The sequence below is a fragment of the Jaculus jaculus genome, chromosome 1 (assembly GCF_020740685.1).
Source record: "Jaculus jaculus isolate mJacJac1 chromosome 1, mJacJac1.mat.Y.cur, whole genome shotgun sequence".
NCBI classification, from domain to species: domain Eukaryota; kingdom Metazoa; phylum Chordata; class Mammalia; order Rodentia; family Dipodidae; genus Jaculus; species Jaculus jaculus.
Window position 1 is genome coordinate 194112610 of NC_059102.1, and position 22424 is coordinate 194135033.

The following is a 22424-nucleotide window of genomic DNA, read 5'->3' on the forward strand; positions in this document are numbered from 1 at the left end:
GATAACTCATAAAGTTGTATGCATATTGAGGGTCCACAGGCCCATTCAGAAGGATCTCAAGGCACAAAAATGATTGAAACAAGTAAACAAATACTGTGATTCTTCTACAGGTTAAAAACGTTTCAAATTTCTCTTCAGAGTAGCAGTGTTGGTGAGTAGAATGTGACTGGCTCCTCTGTGATTCATCTCCAGCACCCAGAGGGCCTGAAACAAATTCATTTTAGGAGTCTGAGACCTGAGCACTGAACACTTACTGCTCAAGTCCCTTGAGTGGAAGAGGAAAAACGTCATAAAAGAAAGTTTTTGTTACTTTACTCTATTGTTATTTAAAAGCTGTTGTTTCTTTGTCTAATCTTTATTTATTTTTTATTTTGTATTGTTTTATTACCCCACGGAATATCTTTTTCTTTTGTTTCTCAAAGAATCATAGTAGAAATATTGGGACTTATCAACTACTTATAGTTTTCCTATAAGCTTTTGTTTATTTTATTTTGTCTGGTATTTTCAGATACCACCAGAAAAATTTCACAGGTTAGAAATACAATGCTCAATATAGTAAAATAAAATGCTCAATATAGTGTTTCATTTAGTATTTTGTTTTTTTCCTTTATCCATCAAAGAATGAATTTAATAATTTCTTTTTTAAATTCTTTGAAGTTTTTAAACATAATTGAGAGTGTATAAACAATGATCAAAAAAGTAAAAATTACCCATAACTGAGGTCTAACCCCACAATGCATGGCCTATATACCACAACAAGGAGGGTCTAGGAGGAAGGGGCAGACAGGGAGGAGGCTAACAATGGTACCAACTTGATTGTATTCTCGTGAGTACAAAATTAATTTTAAAAAATATGAAGCAAGGAAAAAAAAAAGTAAAAATTATTTTTGTAACAAGAAATCCAACCTCTTAGGATTATACATGCTAGTGAAAAGATTTACATTTGAGTTAGTAGAATTTTACATAGGTTTGTCTCCAGTTTATTAAAATAATATTTTATATACATATCTTTCTGGAAAGATATTTCTTTGAAGTACTCTAGTCCAATTCAAATTTCATTATTGCGAATATATTTTGGCTGTGTGGGTACCGAAGTAAAACACACTTTGATGCAAAAATTAAACAATGTTAGATACACATGTTCTTTTTCTGAGAGAAAGAGAGAAAAAGAGGGAGAGGGAGAGGGAGAGAGAGAGAGAGAGAGAGAGAGGGAGGGAGGAAGGGAGAGAGGGAGAGAGAGAGAGAAAGAGAGAGAGAATGGGTGCACCCAGACCTTTTAGCTGCTGCAAATGAATCTCCAGACGCATGTGCCCACTTGTGCGCATTCTTGGCATTGCATGCTTGTATTGCTGTTGTGTCTGGCTACAAATGGGATCTTGAGGATGACAATGGGAGTGGAGTTCTTAGGCTTTGTAGGCTAGCACCTTAACTGATAAGCCATCTCTCCAGCCCCACATGTTCTTTAAGACAGTCTATTTCTAACTTTTGCCCTGAAGGAACAAACCCTCAACTTAGAATTGTTTTATACAAAGTCAGTAATTTCATTAGCCTTACTTTAACTTTATAATTCCCAGAAGGAAATAGTTGCTGTAGTGATAAACTGTGCTACTTTTTGTGTTGAAAAATAAAGGTGCTTTCCTTTCCCAAGACATATACTGCCCTAGTGATGAGATTTTGAAAAGTATGTATAGTAGTCCCTATCTTTCTGTGATTTTTCATTTCATTTTTTTCCAATTAAAGAAATAACCATCCCACTCCTGTCCCTCTTTGGACATAAATTATCCCGTTTTCCAGTGTCACCCAACCCATGGCAGTGATGGGTAATGGGGCACCATAGAACCAGAGCCAGATACAGGAAAGAGAGAGAGAGAGAGAGAGAGAGAGAGAGAGAGAGAGAGAGAGAGAGAGAGAGAAAGGGGAGTGGGAAGAGGAAGAGAGAGAGGGAGAGAGACAGAGAGAGAGAGAGAGAGAGAGAGAGAGAGAGAGACAGAGAGAGAGAGAGCACAAGCACACTCGCACTAACTTAAACCACAGATGTTATACATGTGCTATTATTTTTAGTTTGTTCCTGTGCCAATTTATAAAATAATACCATAGGCACATATACATAAGAGAAACAGGGTATATAGGGCGCAGTATTCTGCAGTTTTAGTCTCCATTGGTGGGCCTGGAACATATTTCCCATGGATAAAGGGGAAATTATGAAATTGTTGTTCATACTGACTTTTTCCTTTAAATTATCTTCTTGTTACAGTAAAAACTGAGAAACACTAGAACATATAATACTTATTATTTACTTAATCAGATTTAGGGAGGAATAATTTTTTCATTATCTTAAGAATGACTTTTAAAAGATAAAAATTTACCTATTTTCAATTATTGAAGTACTTTCAATTATTGAAGACATTCCTTGTGCAAGTTTATGAATTTTTATATTTCAATATGTAGAAATACATTAACTAAAACTTCATTTTTCATAGCTTATAAAATAAATATTTTTGTTGATAACACTATTTCCATTTTTCTAGTTTGGCCAGAAAAAAGATCCAAAACAAACAAAGTTCTAAAAAAAAAAAAAGGTTTTTAATCTCATTGCTCTCACCTTGATATTTTGAAGCAAGCCAAAATACCATATTTCTTCCTGAATTGCATTCGTTTTTTTTCTGTTGTTGTCATGAGTTTTTTAAGCACTAAAGAAAGGACAAACAATAGAAGTCAGGCACAAAACAAAAGAAACCAGGAAATTACTCCCAAAGTCTATTCTTTTTCTTCCTCTACTTTGTCATGTCCTTGCATTGAATGCCTACATACAGAATTTTCCTTGACTTCTTAAGTGCCTCAAATGAAATAATAACCTTCAGAGGTGCCATCTATTGCATGTGAAAAGAATAAGAAACAGGACAATAAGAAAGAAGAGTGAACAAAACAGAACAAAAAACACTGTAGAAACTAAGAATAAGTACACAAAGTACACAACTGTATTTATTACATTTTGCAAGCACTTTGTTCTACATTTCAAAAACGCCACCATCAAGCTGTTGGCACATTTATGTACAAAACAGATTAATTGTAATGCCTGCTACAAAGCACTCTGTGGAAATACAAATTCTAATACCAGAAATAAAAGCCCAAAGGGTCAACATCATTACATAAATTTAAAAGACAGTTTTAAAAATCATCACAAACTGTAGACACAGAACTGAAACACTATAATATAGAATTCAAGAAGCCCATTAATACTTTTGATGAATATATTTAATACTGCATATATCAGAAAAATGTTGAACCAGTAAGATAATCTAAGTGTTATAAAAGCAAAAGAACCCCAAATTAATACTACAGAATGCATAATCATGCTATAGATAATGCTAGTAATACCCATTGCGTACTACAAGAACTTATAAAATTACTGATGATGCATAACTAGTAGTTGTACAAAGATTGTTTCACTCAATAATTTTATTAGAAATGCACTTACACTGAGGAAGGATTTCACAAGGTCAAATAAGTGCATAATACTATTTAGTTTTATAAACTGACAAAAATGTCTTGTCAGGCTACATCATTATTTTAAAAGACACTTTACAGCATTCTTGTAGCATTAGAAATAATCAATAAAAGAAGAAATTCAACGTTAAAAGAAACACAAATATAATCAAATAATACTGAATGTTTACTTATAAATTTTTTCTGATACAGGTACTTCTTATAAATGAATATGAATAAACATTTGGTTAAAATGACTTACTTGAAATAAAAACACAAATATATCACTATACTTCCAAACAATAACATTCTATAGTGGCCTCTGACCACACTTTAGGAAACACTACAGGTAAACCAACATATATTGGAAGGCTGCAAGCAAAGCTATTATATTAATGGAAGCCTTTTCAAATATATCATACACATTTTAGGAATAGCTTACAGAGGTGCAATCCGTTAAAAGTTTTTAAGTAGGTAAGACAACTTTTGAGGGGTTACTGTGCTTATTTTTAATATATCACCTTTATAAAGGTAATGAATTTTCCACATTAGCATATTAAAAGTTCCAATCCAGCCACTGCATAAATCACAAAAAGATCATTTTCCAACAGTCCACAGTTAGATAGTTCCAGTGAGATTATTTCTATACTAAACTTCAGAAGGTTAGCCTGGTGTCACAGTCTTAGAAAGGCAACTAGCCATGCATTAGCATTACTGTTTCTACATGCGCACAACATAAATATGAGTAATCAGAGAGAAATGCGTTCTTAAGTACATCAAGAAAAAATACAATGTTAACAAAGATAAGAAGCACTTTTTTTTAATCTACCTTTAAGAATTTAGAAATTGCACCTTAGATTGATGAAACCATTAACCAGGGCCTATGATCATGTGGCCACTGATCTCCAGAAAAGATTTCTGTATTTCAGGAAGAGTCACCATGATGTCATCTCTATCTCATGTTCATAATATACAATAGTCCCTTTGAAGGTTACCTGTAGTTAAACTAGTTACTGAAATCAAAACTAAAATGTATAAAAAAGCTATTTTCTTTTCAAAACATAAGAAATAATGTAAAAGATGTTATGTATAACATTTTGGAAATGGTTAAAAAATCAAACCAATTTTTACATTTGATCATGTTATTATCTTTGATCTTATAGAACTATCAAGTCTGAGAAATTAAAAGAAAGGACTGTATAAGAGCTCGTAGAAGAGACCTGATTATACTAATTTAACAGATTAAGACATTAAGTGCTAAACAACAAGGATTTGTACTTGGATGGTTCATAAGTCACCCGACATATCCTTGATGAGAAGCACATTCATTTTGTTTTTCAAATGTTGTATGGTTGGATGGCCCTTAGTTAAACACCAATGCATTCAAATGGAAAGAACAGAGAAATTCATTTATGTGTATGCATTGAGCCGCTCTTTGGAGCGAGTGGAATGAATATCATGAAGTTCTTGTTCCTCCTTTGATTTGATGTCTTCGTATTTCTGCATCCGGCAGGCATCTTTCACATAGGCCCAGTTAGCAGACAGAACCATAAGGTAGTGAACCTAAACAGAGAAAAAAAATATATACTTTATATCTGCTCATTATCTTCATTATAACCTACTATGAGGAAAAATGATTAAATTATGCATTTAGATTAGCAATGTTCATGTATAAAAAAGAACCAATATTTGCATGCTGATGGGACAATACAGATAAAATGTACTCTCATATAGGCAACAATCACTATCTTGTCCTCCTTTAATTCTGAATTCTGGTTACAGTCCTTATTTGATATTTCTTGTCTATGCTGTTCTTATTCACAAGACCATTTGTTTCAAATTTACACATCTATGTTTTATAATACATAATTAAGAACAGTTTGTATGTTTTGAATTTATAGAAGGATATATTGCCTCTTGGAAGGATCATAGAAACTCTAAAACAAACTTTTGGATTTAATTATAAAGCTAATATTATATAAAATCAATTTTCCAATTTCCTTTATGATATGATAAATTTTAAGACAGAAAGTACTATGCTATATGGACCATACATATGCGTAACACACACACACACACACACACACACACACACACACACACACACACATACTCACTCACCCCTTCACAATAAACTAAAAGTGTTATGTTTAAAAAAAGGAAGACCTAAACTAGGCCTGGTAGTAAAGGCTGTAATCCCAGCTAGCTGGAAAGTTGAGGCAGGTGAATCATATGTTCAAGTCGAAACTAGACAGCATAGTAAGATCATGTCACAAAACTGAAAAAATTCCAAGAAAACTAAAAGTAAATTTTTAAAATGTTTTTATCACCAAAATAAGTGAGGTAATATATATGTTCATTAACATGTACCCATTCTACATTGTAAAGATTCTAAATGTTATAATTTCCAAACATCATAAATATAATGAAGTTTTATTTGTAAATTTCGAGAAATAAATCATATATAGTAAAACCATCAAGTGCTGTGAAGTATTTGAAAGTAGTAGACACTCATAATATTTACCAAATAAAAGAATACTTTTAGATATTTAAATCCAATTTTTGAAGTTTAGAGTGAATTTATTAGGTCAAGAGAAGGAAAGAAGAGAGATTATAAAGAGCTCCTTGCCCACAAGTGGATAAAGCCCAAAGTACAGAACATTTTTCTTTTTTATGTGAGAATATATGTCCCTGAGATTATTGAATATTATATAATTTTGTCATAGTTAATTAATATATTATAATGGAATGCATATGTATGAAATACTGAAGAGAAATCTAGGGTCATTTCTTTTCAGAAGCTGTCTAGGTTTATGGAGACACACCTTGTTGAGCTTTGGCTGTTCTCCTCTTGGTTAAGAGAGATTGGGTGATGTAACCTCATGATTTATTATGCTAGCATGTAGAACTTCCTAAGCGGGCTCCAAAATAATGGAGTAGAGCAATTTCTAGTTTTAATATATACTCCCATAAACCTTTTCATAAGTTTCAGATGATGTTTAAATGTTTTGGTATAGTAGAATTCACCTTACTTTTCTTATCTGTGTTATATAAATAATGATAGTAGCTATATGATGAGCATTAAATGAGATTGTATGTAGTCCACAATTGTTGCTATGAAGATTGAATGTGTTCATGGACAGAAAGTATATTAATGCTTTCAATAGGGTAATATTTGTGAAACAAACTTATTATTACCATGAACATTAGATGTAATTAGAGTGTCTCCACCACTGCCTAAGATCTAACCTGTCAGAGCTAATAAGTTGAACTAAATGATGTCTAACATTTAAGGTAGTACAAGGTTTTATGATGACACTATCTAGAGAGAAATTAAACTAAAATATTTAATATTTTTATAGATCTTCTTCCTTTTTTTTTTTCTCTCTAAGGTAGGGTCTCACTCTAGCTCAGGCTGACCTGGAATTCACTATGTATTCTCAGGGTGGCCTCGAACGCTCGGTGATCCTCCTATCTCTGTCTCCCGAGTGCTGAGATTAAAGGTGTGCGCCACCACGCCCAGCTCTAGATCATCTTCTAAACTCTTCACATTCAAAACAAAATTTCTGATAACTATATATTTAAATATATGCAAAGCCTAGATTAAATCAAGAATTATGTTACAAAATAATTTGTATTACACTGTTTTGTTTGAGCTGGAGATATGGCTCAGTTTGTAAAGTGTTTACTGCACAAGCATGAGGACGTGAGTTCGGATCCACAGAACACACATAAAAGCAGGGTGCTAAGCTGTATGCCTACGATCAAATTGTTGGGGATATGGACAGAGTGAGGAGCTCTAGGGTTTACTAGCTAGCTAGTCTAGCCAAATAAGTGAGCTACAGGTTCAATGAGAGATGCTTTCTCAAAAAATAAGGTGGAAGGAAATTGAGGAAGACACCTAATATTTATCTTTGGCCTCCCCATGCATGTATACACACATGTACCCATACATGCACTTATGCACATATGTATGAACACAAAATTTATACATGAGGACAAATGTGCTTGTCTTGCAGTTAGGATATTTGCAGCTTGGAACCTTGAGTGTTTGCTATACAGTTGGCCATGATATACATCTGTATTAATTATAGATTAAGAATATAAGTCTTTTGTTTATAGTTATACTTTCATCCATTTTATTAATCAGCCCTTATAGTATCATCAAACACCTCACACTCTGAAACAAGATTCTTACTTAGAGGTTATCGTTGTTGTACCTAAATGTTAAGTAATGTTTAAAATTTAAATATACCTAAAACGTAAAATCTTAGATCTGCTTTAGGCAGTTTAAAAACTTAATTGTTTTTAGTTTTTTCAAGGTAGGGTCTCACTCTATCCCATGCTGTCCTGGATCTCACTCTGTAGTCCTAGGCTGACCTTGAACACACAGTGATCCTCTTATCTCTGCTTCCTGAGTGCTAGGATTAAAGGCATGCACCACCATCCTGTTTTTTTTATTTTTAATTTTAATTTAAAACTATATGATTTTAGTTCAAAAGTACTTAGGCAGGAAGAATAACTGGCCAGATATGGCTTTTAGCACACTAGCATTTTCTCATCATTTGTCATCTTTGACAACAGATAAAGAGAATCTTTTTAAGAAATGTGTTGCTTTCTCTAACCTATTAGAAAATGCATTATACTTATTTTTATCTATTAAATTAATTATAATACTTGAAAGGTTACTGGTAATGCCCCCACACACATAGTCTACACAAGAAAAGGGGAAAAATTACTATAGTACACATAGCTTCTTAAGATGATTTTGAGAAAAATGCATCATATTTTCTATATGTGACTCAATACTGGTTTTGGTTTTCTTAAAAAGGATAATTGGCAATATTACTGAAAACATTATATAAATATATATAACAGCAACAACAATAATTTCTATATCTACATAAATCTAAAATTTTAAATATAAATAAATTGTTAAATTTGTTAATATTATCAATATTGAGTGTTTTAATTCTTAATTGCTTAAGCAATGATATTTCTATTGTAATAATATTTATATAGATTAAGTCTTGTTTTTGCTTATTTATGCATTGTTCTCTTCCTCATTTTTTATACTGAATATACATTTCAAATGAAATTCATATAAGAAATAAATTATCTATTTATTCAAGTTAAAATTCTTGTGTTTGAAATTGCAAGGTCTTACCATAGCAATGACTGCTGCTCCAGCTCCCGCAAGTGCCACAATAAACAAGTGGAAGGTCATGTTCAGCTGCAACACAAGCCACAAAGAACCAAAATGTGTCAATGTACACACAAAAGATACTAAGACTGCCACTATCATATGAAGAAGACTTTGAATATCTTAAACAAAAGTGAGCTCTTTATAAATCATGTATTTCATTCAAAATACTAAATCAACTTTTCTCAAATTAACTAAATCATTACAAGTATACCATTTTAATATAATTTTATTAGAGAGATGAGACATCATTGAAAATGATGAATTTCAATAATATAACAGAAACTTATGCTTTCTTTGTATACTTTTCAACCTGTATCAAAATAAGTTTCTGGAACATATGAAATATTTATAATAACTTTTTGCAATATACAAAATATTTTGTTCATATTCTCTAATCCTCCTGTATAAAACCACTGTATATTAAATTATGTAGGAAAGGAAAATTCAAACTATATTTAACCTTGTTACTTTCCTTAAATAACAAAATCAATGCTGAAATTCTCACAACATTGAAGACTGTGACAACACTCACCTCAGTAGATTCACACATTCTCATAAAATTCTCAGAGACAGTACAAATTTTCTTTTCCTCTCCAATAGTCACAATCCCTACAATATGTAGAAATTTACTGGTTAATACATACATATACATACATATATATATATATATATATATATATATATATATATATATATATATATATGTATCTCCCAGGGAGAAAGTCATTTGGCTACTCAAATACCACAATGCCACAAATTATATGCTAAATTGTATTTAGTTAAAATGGAAAATATCCTTCCTCAGCTTTCATTGTACAGAATAACAATACATAGAATTATGAATGCAAGATGTAAAACCACCAACCCAGCAATTTAAAACACTCTTAATCATAATTGAATCCATCCATATGATTATTTAGATTTTTTTTTAAGGTAGTATTTTCCTCCAGCTCAGACTGACCTGGAAATCACTCTGTAGTCTCAGGATGGCCTTGAACTCATGGCAATCCTCCTACCTCTGCCTCCTGAGTGCTGGTATTAAAGACGTGTGCTACCACACCTGGCTTGATCATTTAGATTTGATGGCAATGAGTTCATTGGTTTGGTTCATTAATGAGCACAGAGGCAGAGGCATCACAACTATTTTGGTGACAATACCACGGATTGTGCTAATGTCAGGATCTAAATTTGTACAGCTGATAGAAAGCCTTTTCTGGTTTATAAAGATAAGTCCATTTTCTGTTGTTGATATTAAAAGCAATGCTGTTAGAAAACCAAAATTATAAGTTTTTGTTTCATTTGTATTTCTCTCGCCTGTTGGGTCATGTACCGACTATGTCAGAACCACTTGGGACATTGCAAAATTCATATACTTCTAGATTTCAGAACATGACTATTATGTGATAATTATAAATGTTAGGCCTATAATATTGCATTTTCATCACATACAGGTGCTTCTAAGTCATGGCTGTAGATCTCCATTTGGAAACTAGACATGATCAAGTTCACATGACATTACCATTTTAGTTTTGAAGACTACTAAAGTGCTGAATATACATGGATAAAAAAACACTATCAAAAGTTTTGTTATCCTAATATCTAATTATTTAGCATGTGTTGCTCTTTGCTTCATTTTAGTAGAATACATTCATACATTCTCATCTTAAAGTATATCAATTCCCTACCTTACAAAACCATTTCTTTTAATTTCTATTCTAATGGTTGATGGAATCTATTTCTATATGAAAATGAAATCTAATTGCAACATAATGAAAGCAGAAATCTATTTGTACACCCTTTTCTTTCTGCCAAGATGGGTTTAAGAAAAGAAAAAAAAATGGCTGGTCATGGTGGTACATGCCTTTAGTCTCCAGACATGGGAGGCAGAGGTAGAAGGATTTCAGTGAGTTCAAGGCCATCCTGAGACAACATAGTGAATTCCAGGTCAGCATGGGCTAGAGTGAGACCCTATCTCAATCCTCCCCAAAACAACAACAACAACAATAACAACAACAACAACAACAACAACAACAAACAATATTACTGCAGGGATTTTATATGATAAAATCACATAATTGAAAAAGTGTGCTTGAAAAGGCTATTGTTCTCCATATTGATCCATCATATACTTAATTCATATGGAACACATACTGTACATACATTTCCTTGCTCATTTTTCAATTTATATCAGCAACAAAGCTCCTAGAATGTGTTGCCTGTGCTCAGTCACCTTTTCTCTAATTTCCAACTTTATCATCTCAAGTCAGATTTGGCCTCAGCACATCATGAACAATTGTCTATAAAGGTCAGTAATGACTACCAAGGATTCATTCTCACTTTCTATTTTATTGACTGTGAATAGTGTTGAAGATGGTTGGTTATGATCTTTTCCTTCAAGTCCTATTTGTTTTGTTTATAAAGTCGAGAATCTTCTATTTCCATTCTCAATGAATCTTCTTTTTCAGTATCCTTTTCTGCCTCCTTTTTTTTTTTTTTTTTCAAGGTAGGGTCTCACTCTAGTTCAGGCTGACCTGGAATTCATTATGTAGTCTCAAAGTGTCCTTAAACTCATGGTGATCCTCCTACCTCTGCCTTCCAAGTGCTGGGATTAAAGGTGTGCACCACCACGCCCAGCTGCGCCTCCTCATTTTCTACATGATTTCTTAACTTGAAGTGTTTAGACCTTGACAATCTTTCAACCTTACTAATTCATTCCATTGAGCCACAAAAATAAATTATTATTAGAATCTCTTAAAAATGTAATTGGCTTTTATTTCTATCCAGAATTCAGGTTGCATACCTAATTTCCTAGAGATTGTTTTCCAATATCTACTTGTATTTTGAAAAAGTACCAAATAAACAGAATCTGAAGAACAAAACTTTTAATTTAATCTCTATTGCCTGTTCCATTGTCAGGAATTCTCAATTAGTCTTTCTCATTTTTATGTTATTCTATGCTAATCAGCTTCCAAATGTTCAGTCAACTGAATTTTCCTTTGTATTCTGTTTTTTTTTCCTTTGTTCCAAGTTTCTTTTTCTCATTTGATTTTTTTTTTATTAGTTATATACATACTCAGTGTGTAAACAGCCCATGTTGGTACCATCCTTACTCTCATCTCTGCCTCCTCCCACCCCCAAAGGGACCCTCTTCATTGGGGATGCCAATTATCCCCATGGAGATTGTGGGTCCTGCATTGTGGGAGTAGCTATCAGTTATGTGGAAGAGGCAATGTCTCTGTACATAATGTTCCAACTTGTGGCTCTAACAATCTTTCCATACCCTCTTCTATAAATTTCCCTGAGTCATGTTAGGTTTGTTTTAGGTGTACTTCAGTGATGAGCTCTTGGTCGCCTCTGTCTCTGGATCTCTGATTTTTATCTCAATTTCACCATGCAATTTATCAGAAAAATCTATTGCCCCTATCATCCAAATTCATGCAGAAATAGATTGTTCCTCCCAACTTCTATTATTAGTTTCATGATCCAAGTTACTAATATCTCACAACTAGGTTGCTAAAATGTTTTGCTGAATGGAATCTTTACTTCACTGATTCCCTACATAGCACCAAATCAATTTTTCTACATGTCAGGACATGCTGTTCTCCTGTCAAATTTCTGCTATGACTCCACTTCCCTCAAAGTCAAAGCCCCAAACTTTTAGCATCCTATAATAGACTAATGAATGGTTGAATGGTCCATAAACTCCTTGGGGAAGCCATGTCAATTTCTTCTCCCTTTTGTCTTAATGTTATTTATTTATTTATCTATTTACTTATTTATTCATTTTGGTTTCTCAAAGTAAGGTCTCACTCTAGCCCACGCTGACCTGGAATTCACTTAGTAGTCTCAGGGTGGCCTTGAACTCATGCTCTTCCTCTTAAATCTGCCTCCCAAGTATGTGCCACCATGCCTGGTTTGCCTTAATCTTATTTAACCACACTGGCCTCCCTATTATTTCCTGAAAATACTAAGCATGGCATTGTTTTAAAAATTGCTTACTGAATTATCTCTCTCATAAGAATGTCCCCAGGGGTAAATCCTTCCTGTGCCTCAAATGACAACTACTTAGTGAAGCTTCCTTCCAGTGATGGAATCTTCTTGTGAAGATTCTGACCCAACCCTCCTACTCAGAGTTCCTGCTGTGACATGTACATGTACATGTGTATTGTATTGACCATGTACTACAAATACGTGGAGTCCAAATAATAGTTTGTGAATTAATCTGAATAATTTAAAGCAGTATGAATGGATATGTGCAATGTAGTCTGCAATGCAAAGTTGGAAACATAATTCATATGTATCTTTCTATAACTTGACAGGTTATTATTCTAACTAAAAATTAAATAAATTATTCATATTCATGTTTTTAAAATATAAAGGGTGATGTTGCATGTTTATTCACTAGCTATTTCCATATAGATTTCAGCCAAATATTAACTGACATTTTCAGCTGTTCTTTTGTGCAGGCATGTGTATAGTGTGTGGTGAAGTATGTGGGTATATCTATAGTGCATGCATTGTGTATGTGAAGATGCATGTGTCACATGCTGTGGATGGGCATGGAGGACAGAGAACATCGGCATACTCTTCTTTTAATCTTCTATGTCATTTCCTAGAGACAGAGTCTCTCATTAAATCTGAACTTTCTGATTTTTTGCTTAGACTGGATGACCCATGAAGTCCAGTGATTCTCCAGCCTCCATTCCCCACGGGATTGGGGGGTACAGGAATGTTCCATGCCCAGCTTTTTATGAAGGTACTGAACACTGAACTCAGGCCACCTCAGGACCTTTTTGGCCTTCATGTTTGCTCAGGAAGCATTCTTACCTGCTTGAGTAACTTTCCCAATCCTCTACTTTCTTAAAAGAATATACCTGAATAAGAGAAGCATCAGTAACCATTGCAAGGAGAATTAGGAGAGACAGTATAGTAGTATATGATATCTTAAAGTTTCTGTCACACCTTGATTTATACTTCTTTGTACCTTTTAAGCTGTCTCAACACAAACAGTATTTCATGATTTGTAAGAAATAGTTGCATCTGCCATGTGAAAACATTTAAGAAAGCTATCCATAATGTGTCTATGAAATTACTGTGACTTTTTTCACTAAGGTGATGAAAATCTTTTGTTGGTTATTAGTCAGTTACAGCAACATATATTTTATTTTATTTTACAGAGAGAGAGAGAGAGAGAGAGAGAGAGAGAGAGAGAGAGAGAGAGAGAGAGAGAGAGAGAGAGAAGACAGAGAAAAAGAGAGAGAATGAAAATTGGCATACCAGGCCCTCAGTTACTACAATCTAACCCCAGACACTTGTGCCACCTAGTGGGAATGTGAAACCTTTTATTTTCCTCACCTTTGTGCACCTGGCTTACATGAGATCTGGAGAGTCAAACATGGGTCTTTAGGCTTCACAGGCCAGCCCCTGAACCATCTCTCCAGCACCACATATTTTATTATCATTAATTATTATTAACAATTATTATTATTTGTTTTCTCAAGACATGGTTTTACTTTAGCTGAGGCTGACCTGGAACTAACTCTATAGTCCTAGGCTGGCCTCAAACTCACAGCAATCCTCCTACCTTTGCCTCCCAAGTGCTGGGATTAAAGGTGTGTACTACCAATGCCCAGCTAAAGCTTCACTTCTAAGGCTACAAGATTCTTATTAAGAAAACTGTGAGAGTTGGATATAGAATGTCTAGATAATTATGATAATATCCTTTTTAGGATGATAAGAAATTAATTCTCTACTATGAAGTATAAATATTTATAGTTTAGCACATTTATTGGTTACAAGTGTAGAATTTGAAGATGACAGACTTTCTGGAATATCATTTCCTGTTTCTAGAGACTGACCCCCTTTTCAGCTCTTGCTTCTTTTTCTACATGTTCAAACTAGACACAAACAACTTTTTTAACATTAGTATATTGCAGTCACAGGAACACTTTATGATTTCATTGAACCTTTTTATGTTTACCTGTGCATCAATCCTGAACTATATTAACTTCTAGAGAACAATTTATTTGATATAACCTTGACGTTACTCTTCAAAGCTATTTCTCAGTATGTTTCCTATTTTAGGGGTTTTATCTAAGAAAAATTAAAATTACTGATACAATTAAGGTTTCTAAAGAATAGAAAAGTATAGCCCTTAGCCTCACTTATCCCGGTGGTCCCAACTTGTGATCACCTGGAGAAAACCAGAAAAGTCAGTCTTTTGGACTAATAATATAGTATTCATAGGGTATGGCTGCTTTACCTAGAGAAACCATAAAAATATGGCCAAAGCATGTTTGTCAACACTTACTCTATTTTGTCCTAGAATTTTTTTTTCTTTCTTTCTTTTTTTTTTTTTTTTTTTTGAGGTAGTGCCTTGCTAGCCCAGGCTGACCTGGAATTCACTATGTAGTTCGAGGGTGGCCTCGAACTAATGGTGATCCTCCTACCTCTGCCTCCCGAGTGCTGGGGAGTCATCGCTGCAATCTGAATTCTTCATGTTTTAATGGAGGATAGTTTTAAATATTGGTTCTTGTTAGTGTAACATGGACAAGCTTTAACACCTTATAAGTTTGCTAAGTCAAACACCTAAAAATCATGTGTAATTAATCATGGTGCATGTAGCTGGAGGGCAATATAAATCATAGTAAATTATTTGGAAATACAAATGAAAAAAATTCATATTGTGTTTAAAGTTAAACAATGCTTAATTTTTTAACCATATTATGGGCTTATGTTTTTAATATACCATTTGCAATTCTTGTATTTATTACATGCAGCAGGTATAATTGCCATTATATGGTAAGAATTTTCATTATGTAGTTTAAAGTTCTTGGGATTTCTGGGAGGTGAACTATATCATCTGATTTTTATTAGAGTTTCTTGAAAAATTTAAGATTATTGTTTTTTGATATAGTCTCAACTATTCAATGACTTTTTGGTGAATATTAGTAAATACTATATTGGTCCCAATATACTTTTTATATTTTTATTTATTTGCAAGCAGAGAGTAATAGAAACTAGAGGAACAAAGAGACAGAATGGGCATGCCAGGGCCTCCTGCCACTGCAAATGAGCTCCAGATGCATGTGCCACTGTGCATCTGCCTTTATGTTGGTACTAGAGAATTAAACTTTGGTCATTAAGCTTTGTAGGGAAATGCCTTAGCCACTGAGCCATCTCTCCAGCCCCATAATACAATTTTTGAGAAGAATTTCTTTTTGTGATAATGCAATATGGTTGTAGATACACAGTCAGAATTCTGATCAGTTGTGTATTTTCTGGAAAACAAATAAATACATTAGCTATCTTATGGTATGGTTAAAGCAGAAAGGTTTAATAGCTGATATGAAGGTTGCATGAGGGCCTGGAGAAATGGGCTAGTGGTTAATGAAGCTTGTCTGCAAAGTCTAACTGCCCCCAGGTTTGAACCCCTGGTACCCATAGAATGCCAGATGCAAAAAGTGGCGTATGTATCTGGAGTTTGGTTGCAGTGGCTGGAGGCCTTGGTGTGTATATTCTCTCCCTCCCTCTCTCTCCTTCTTTCTCGCTTTCTTCTTCCCCTCTTTTTCAGTATGTCTCTCAAATTAAGGCATAAAATATTATTTTTAAAGCCTTCATGGTATCTGAAAAATGCATTCTTTTCTATATCCATTTAAGAAACATTACATCTCCATGAATATTGAGAACTATGCTCTAAGCAGTGCAAATCTCAAAGAATAGCTTAATCATATACATTCATGCTTCACATTTGCTGTGGATTTTTTTTTTTTTTTTGTGAGCCTCTGACTTCATTTTTTTTCTATAAAATTAAGGTTTCTGTTCCCACCTGGGTGACTTCCATATTAGACTCCTCAATTTGTACAGTTATTTTATAGGATAATAAAATTAGGATACAAATAACAGAAATAACAGAATGCATTTGGAAGAGACTCTTTCAAAATCAGAAATAGGAAAAGAAAAACAGTTTTGACATGCTGACCCCAGAAACTATAGTTTGACAGTGTATTGAAATATATATTGACAGTGATTTCTATCCATTCTAGAATTCCTAAATCTAAAGAAGATTGTCTTGAAGTGTGTAGTCAAATAATTTTTCTCTGAGGCAGTACAAATGTAGATAAAAACTGATTTACAACAATTCAGAGGTAGTAACTTAACCAAACAATAGAAAATGCTTAGAGACTCAGAATCCACCTACCAAACTGACGAAGGTCCAGGCAGAGGTTTGCTCCCTCCACTAGAGTGGTATTTCGGCAGATGGTCCACAGATTGAAGTACATGTAAACTGGCAGTGAGGTGAAAGCCGTGACTCCCAGCCAGGCCAACATGAAAAGGTACGTCAGCATAATAAACTGAAACAAAGACAAAGAAGAGAGAAAAGCAATCTATTGAAAACAAACAACAAATTTCTCTTTTCAATCTGAAAATCTCAATAAACAAGGCTTTTAGAATCATGTGCAGGATGTACCTAACACAAGAATTAGAATATGAGAATTTAAAAGATGGCAAACATAATGTGTTATATGACTAGACCTGCTCAAGAACATTTTGGCAGATGTGTTGTTGTATAAAGGAAAAAATAAGCCATCTAAATTTAGTACTTATTTCATTCATATATTAGTTTTATAAGCTTCTCTGCATCATTTATAGTTTAGAAGATATTAGCTGGAATTTAGAGGGGTTTCTGTAATAAGAAGAATTTTACTATTAAAAAAAAGAAAACCAAATAAGTTGAAATGTTGTTAGTAAATTTGAATTACCAATAACTAGGAACTAATGCGTGTGATAAATATATAAGCTAATTGATCATGTCATAATTGATATTATGAATGTGGAGATTTCAAATCATATCAGTGTTAGGTTAGGACAGGCTCCCAAAATGAAGTCACCAAGGATAGCAGGATGGCAACAGACATAAGGAAGTGGATTATCCACATTCGTCAAGAAACCACCCAGCCATTATCCCTTCCTTGCCTCAATGCCCCCAGGTCATGGCTTCCTGTCCCCTTATTTCATAAGTCTGCTCACTGTTCTGGTCTCACACCCTAACTATTTGTTCTTCTCCCTTCCTCACCTTCCCCCAACTGAAGAGCCCTATAAAGCAAACTATCTGGAAACTCAGGTTGGCTATGCTCCTCTTGTGAGCCAGCCATGGCAGTTCATGTTTTTCCCGAATAAAAGCTTTCATCTTTGCCTCAGAGGGGTTTGGTCACTCCTGAACCTTACAATCAGCATAAACTAGTAACAAGGTATATTCATTCTCATGGTTTTTGACCATATATATTTAGGTAGGATCTCATTCTGGTCCAGGCTGACCTGGAAGTAACTATGTAGTCTCAGGGTGGCCTTGAACTCACGGCAATCCTCCTACCTCTGTCTCCCAAGTGCTGGGATTAAAGGCATGACCCACCATGCCCACCTTGCTTTTTGATATTGGTATGGACTTTAAGTTTGTCTTATTTCACACCTGTTAATTATATTTCAGTTGAAAACACAATATTATTTGTTTCCTTTATAAATGAAGCCTTACAATTTATTTCAGAAATATTGTAAATATTTACAGGGGGCTAGAGAGATGGCTCAGCCATTAATGCGCTTGCCTGCAAAGCCTAACAACTCTGGTTTGACTCCCTAGTACCCATATAAAGCCAGATGCACGAAGTAGCACATGCATCTGGAGTTTGTTTGCAGTGTTTAGAGGTCCTGGTGTACCAATTCTCTCTCTCTCTATCCCCCTCTACTTGTAAATAAAGCAAAATATTAGAAAAAGTAAAATAGGTGATATATCCTCAACAACACCGAATAAAGATGTGGGTACAGCTTAAATTGTTCAGCCTGAGTATGATATTGATGCTAGACAAAAGACGTATTTTTGTCATTGAGTTGTTGGTGGATTTTAGGATATAGCAAAATCTCTAAAGTATGTAACCTGTGTGTATAGAATTGTAAGTCTCCATAGATTTTAGTTCTGATTTTCAAAAGCAATTAATAGAAAATTGATTAGAAGCAATAGTTTTCTCTCATCTCAAATCCAATTTCCAGTTGCCCTCTACTTCAAAACGCAAATATCCACAGACTGTAGTAAATGTAAACTGGCAGTGAGGTAACATATTCCTAATGGAGGGAGTTTGATGAGCCAATATTTGTCTCATAAATGTGTTTAAGCTATGATTTTTCAGACCTACTTAAATCTTATATATCTGAGATGAAACTAAGCCTTGTCTCTCTCCCTCCCCCCTCTCTCTCTCTCTATATATATATATATATAATATATATATATAATATATGTATATATATATTATATATATAATATATATAAAATTTGAGCATGAAACTATAATGGTAAATGATTGGGCAATAACATTCTTCAAATGCTAATTATATTAATAGGATTATTAAAATTTGAAACACTTTTAAAAGCACTTATTCATCTTCAACAATAGGGTTAATGTGCATAGACTTCTGGTAGGGTTTTATTTATAAACTATAATTTACTCCTTCTTTTACTATTAGACAAATAAAAATATTATGTGCAGAAGTGTAGATAATGCTAGGTTTTAAAATTCACTTGATTATGTGTGGTAAACATTTTGTTTGTATCAATCAGAGAAAAGATGATATGTATTATATGGCATTTCTTCTTCCTACTTTATAGAATGTAAGCAGTAAAGTACACTAATAGACAAAGCTCACTGGATACTGTGATCTGGGACTATGTCAGAGTTCTTCCCTTTTCAAAGCTTTCTCTACCCAATATCATCATTTTATTCACAGTAAAAGTGAGAAAGGTTTGCTGAGCTCAAGAGTATGGATAAGGATATTTCAAATGATGCTACCCATTCACCTTTAACATTAATCCTCTGAATGCAACACTCTATTCACTTCACCCTATTTTTCCAGTTGACTCTAAAGTAAGAGATAATTTAATAACATCACACTTACTATGTCTCTCTATTAAGTGCCACATTTATTTCACAACACAAGGATTCATATGGCATATTGATTATAGACAGCAGATATTCTCTATTTTAATGTGGCTGAGTCTAGGTTATCCTTCAGGTTTCTACTTCTACCTTCATGGAAACAACTCTAAATTGGCCTCATTTGTCCCTAAGAGGTTTAAACAAGCTAATACATATACATATCACAGAACATGGTATGTAAGAAGCAGTGACAAAAATCTAGCTGTTATTATTGTTATTATCACTACTACCACAACATAGGCTTTGCCTGAATAAGATAGAAGTTGAGAAGTAGATTTCATTCCAAGTTGTAAGAAATTAAAAGAATGAGAACCTCTTGCATCTGGAACTGTTATTTAAAATGAGTGGCTCTTAAGAGGAAATGCTCAAAAACTTAGTGTAAACAATCCAAAATGTGAAGCCCTGGAAATAAAATTTCCAGGGGAAAAGATTCCTACTGTTATATTATTTTCATTACTTGTAACTTACATTCTCCTGAATAATGTTTTGACTAAAGAAAAATAAACAGGACAAAGCATCCTCCAACACACAGCTTCACAGGAATGAGTCCAAGGGAGAGTCATTTCCATGCTGTGGGTCTTAGTCTCTCTAATTTTTTTTTTTCTTTATTTCTGCTCTGGGGATTTTTCATTGCTTCGTGTGAGGTGCTGTTCACTATAGAATGGGAAATAGGCTTCAGTAGGTACAGATTCAAAAGGGATTGGAGTCCTGAACTGTGTTGCAGATGTTGCTTGTAAGGCAAGGAAAATAATGACCTCTGTAATAACAGTACTGAGTCACTTTCTTGCATAAGGGGTAATGTTCTTATAAATTAATAAGGTGCGATATTACACAACAACTTGTTATTCAAATGTATTTTCATTACCATTTATGTATGATTTATGCTCTAATACAAAAAATATTTTTTAGTATTGAGTACAAATCGCTATTTTTCTAAGAGTAGTGTTTCACATTCATAAAAGTATCTAAATTTTTAAAAGTTAACATATAGTAACATTTTTCTATTTTATCCTTTAATTAAGAAATGGGCCAGGCGTGGTGGCACACACCGTTAATCTCAGCACTTGGGCAGCAGAGGTAGGAGGATTGCCATGAGTTCAAGGCTACCCTGAGACTCCATAGTGAATTCTAGGTCAGCCTGGGCTAGAGTGAGACCCTACCTCAAAAAAAAAAAATTTAAAAAAAAAAAGAAAAGAAAGAAATGGATATTCACTAATACTGGGAAACTATTAAATTGGTCATATATCCTCTTGACTTGAAAATATTATATGTAAAGTGTTAAATATTTTACAGTTAAGAATTTATTCCAGCTTTGTATTGTTAATTGTATGATAGATAATTTTGTCATCTGAATATTAATGAATTGACCAAAACCCTTGAGAATGTAAAATAATTTTAGGATTTTTAAATCTTCTATTGGGTGTGTATTATGGCATGAATGCAAAATATCCCTTATAGAGGCATGTGTTTGAAATCTTGGTCCCTAGCTGGTGGCACTGTTTAAGAAGGTTGTGGAACTTTTGAGAGATGAATCCTTGCTAGAGAAAGTGGGTTACTCAGGGCGGGCCTTGAGGTTTTGTTACCTGACCCCACTTGCTATTCATCCTCTGCTTTCTGTCTGCCAAAGTGTCAATAGCTTCTGACTCCAGCGCCACACATTCCCCACAATGAAGCTTCCCAGCCCAAATGTAAACAGCAACAACAAAAAAAAGTAAGGTATTTTTTCACAGCAATAAGAAGTAACTAATACAGCATGTATATCTTTATTAACCTCGGTTTTGAGATGACTGTTGAAACTAAAGTTCATAGTGTGTGGTTGAGGAACACAGGAAAAATATAACCATATGAAATTATCAAAGTATTACTGGACTAGAATTCAGGGTACCTAGATACCATGTTGTAAGTTGAGAATATCATGTAACTTCTCCTTGTCACTGTAGCAGACAGCTTCAGGTTCACTGAGATGAAATTCCAGACCAAACACAGTTATGAAGGAAGCCTACAGATCTAGGGGAAGTTCCATAAACAGCAGAAGAAGCTGGCCTGCCTTCACAGGCCCAAGTAGAGAGAGAGAAAAGCACAAGCCAAAAAGCCAAAAGCCATAGAGCACACTTCAGGAACTCCAGCTAGGCATAGTTTGCATATCTTTAGATTGAAATCTGAAACCCACCACCACACCTTAAGATACACCCAGTGACACTGCCTCCAGCCAGGTGGCTGCAGATATAAACTACAAACAATAAAAAACTGAACATATTGGGAACCATCTATTCAAACCACCACAGTCACTTTTGTCACTGGTGATCTGGAAAATAAAAACTTCTTTCCAATATCTGAGACATAAGCCAAGGAACACGATCTACATGAAGGCACTTAGCAGTAAAACCAGGTAGGTCACAGTGAAGTCTCAGGAAGGAAATTGTTTAACACTAATTATTTTGTATTTGAAAGGTAGGCACAGACATAAAGGGAATTATTTCAGTTCTGTTAGAAGTTTATTATTTTGAACAAATCCTGGACTTTAGCATCTTGTACAGCCAGGAAGGAAAGATGGGTTTTGTAGAAGTTACATATATAGAGCCAATTACAGAATGTTTAACAACATTCCTCACTTTACACACTCACTAGATGCTAGTTGTTCAACCAAAAATTTTCAATATTGCCTGAGGAGAAAATTAGCCCCTGGTTGAGAACCATAGCATTATACTGTGAAAACATCCAGGCAAAGGGACATAAATGAATACCAG

The 22424-nt window shown here is 34.0% G+C and overlaps 1 protein-coding gene across 2 annotated transcripts in view; it reads right to left on the bottom strand.

The window, feature by feature from the left end:
• Positions 1-2956: 2956 nt before the first annotated feature.
• The window catches only part of Gpm6a (glycoprotein M6A), a 376173-nt gene continuing 356705 nt past the window's right edge, over positions 2957-22424 (bottom strand). For both annotated transcript variants that reach the window (XM_045141993.1, XM_004657118.3), the window contains exons 4-7: positions 16893-17046; positions 9225-9301; positions 8654-8719; positions 2957-5049 (exon numbers count right to left, since the gene is read on the bottom strand). In XM_045141993.1, coding sequence (XP_044997928.1) covers positions 4897-5049; positions 8654-8719; positions 9225-9301; positions 16893-17046 — 450 coding nt within the window. In that variant the 3' untranslated portion in view covers positions 2957-4896. The remainder of the gene's footprint in view (positions 5050-8653; positions 8720-9224; positions 9302-16892; positions 17047-22424) is intronic.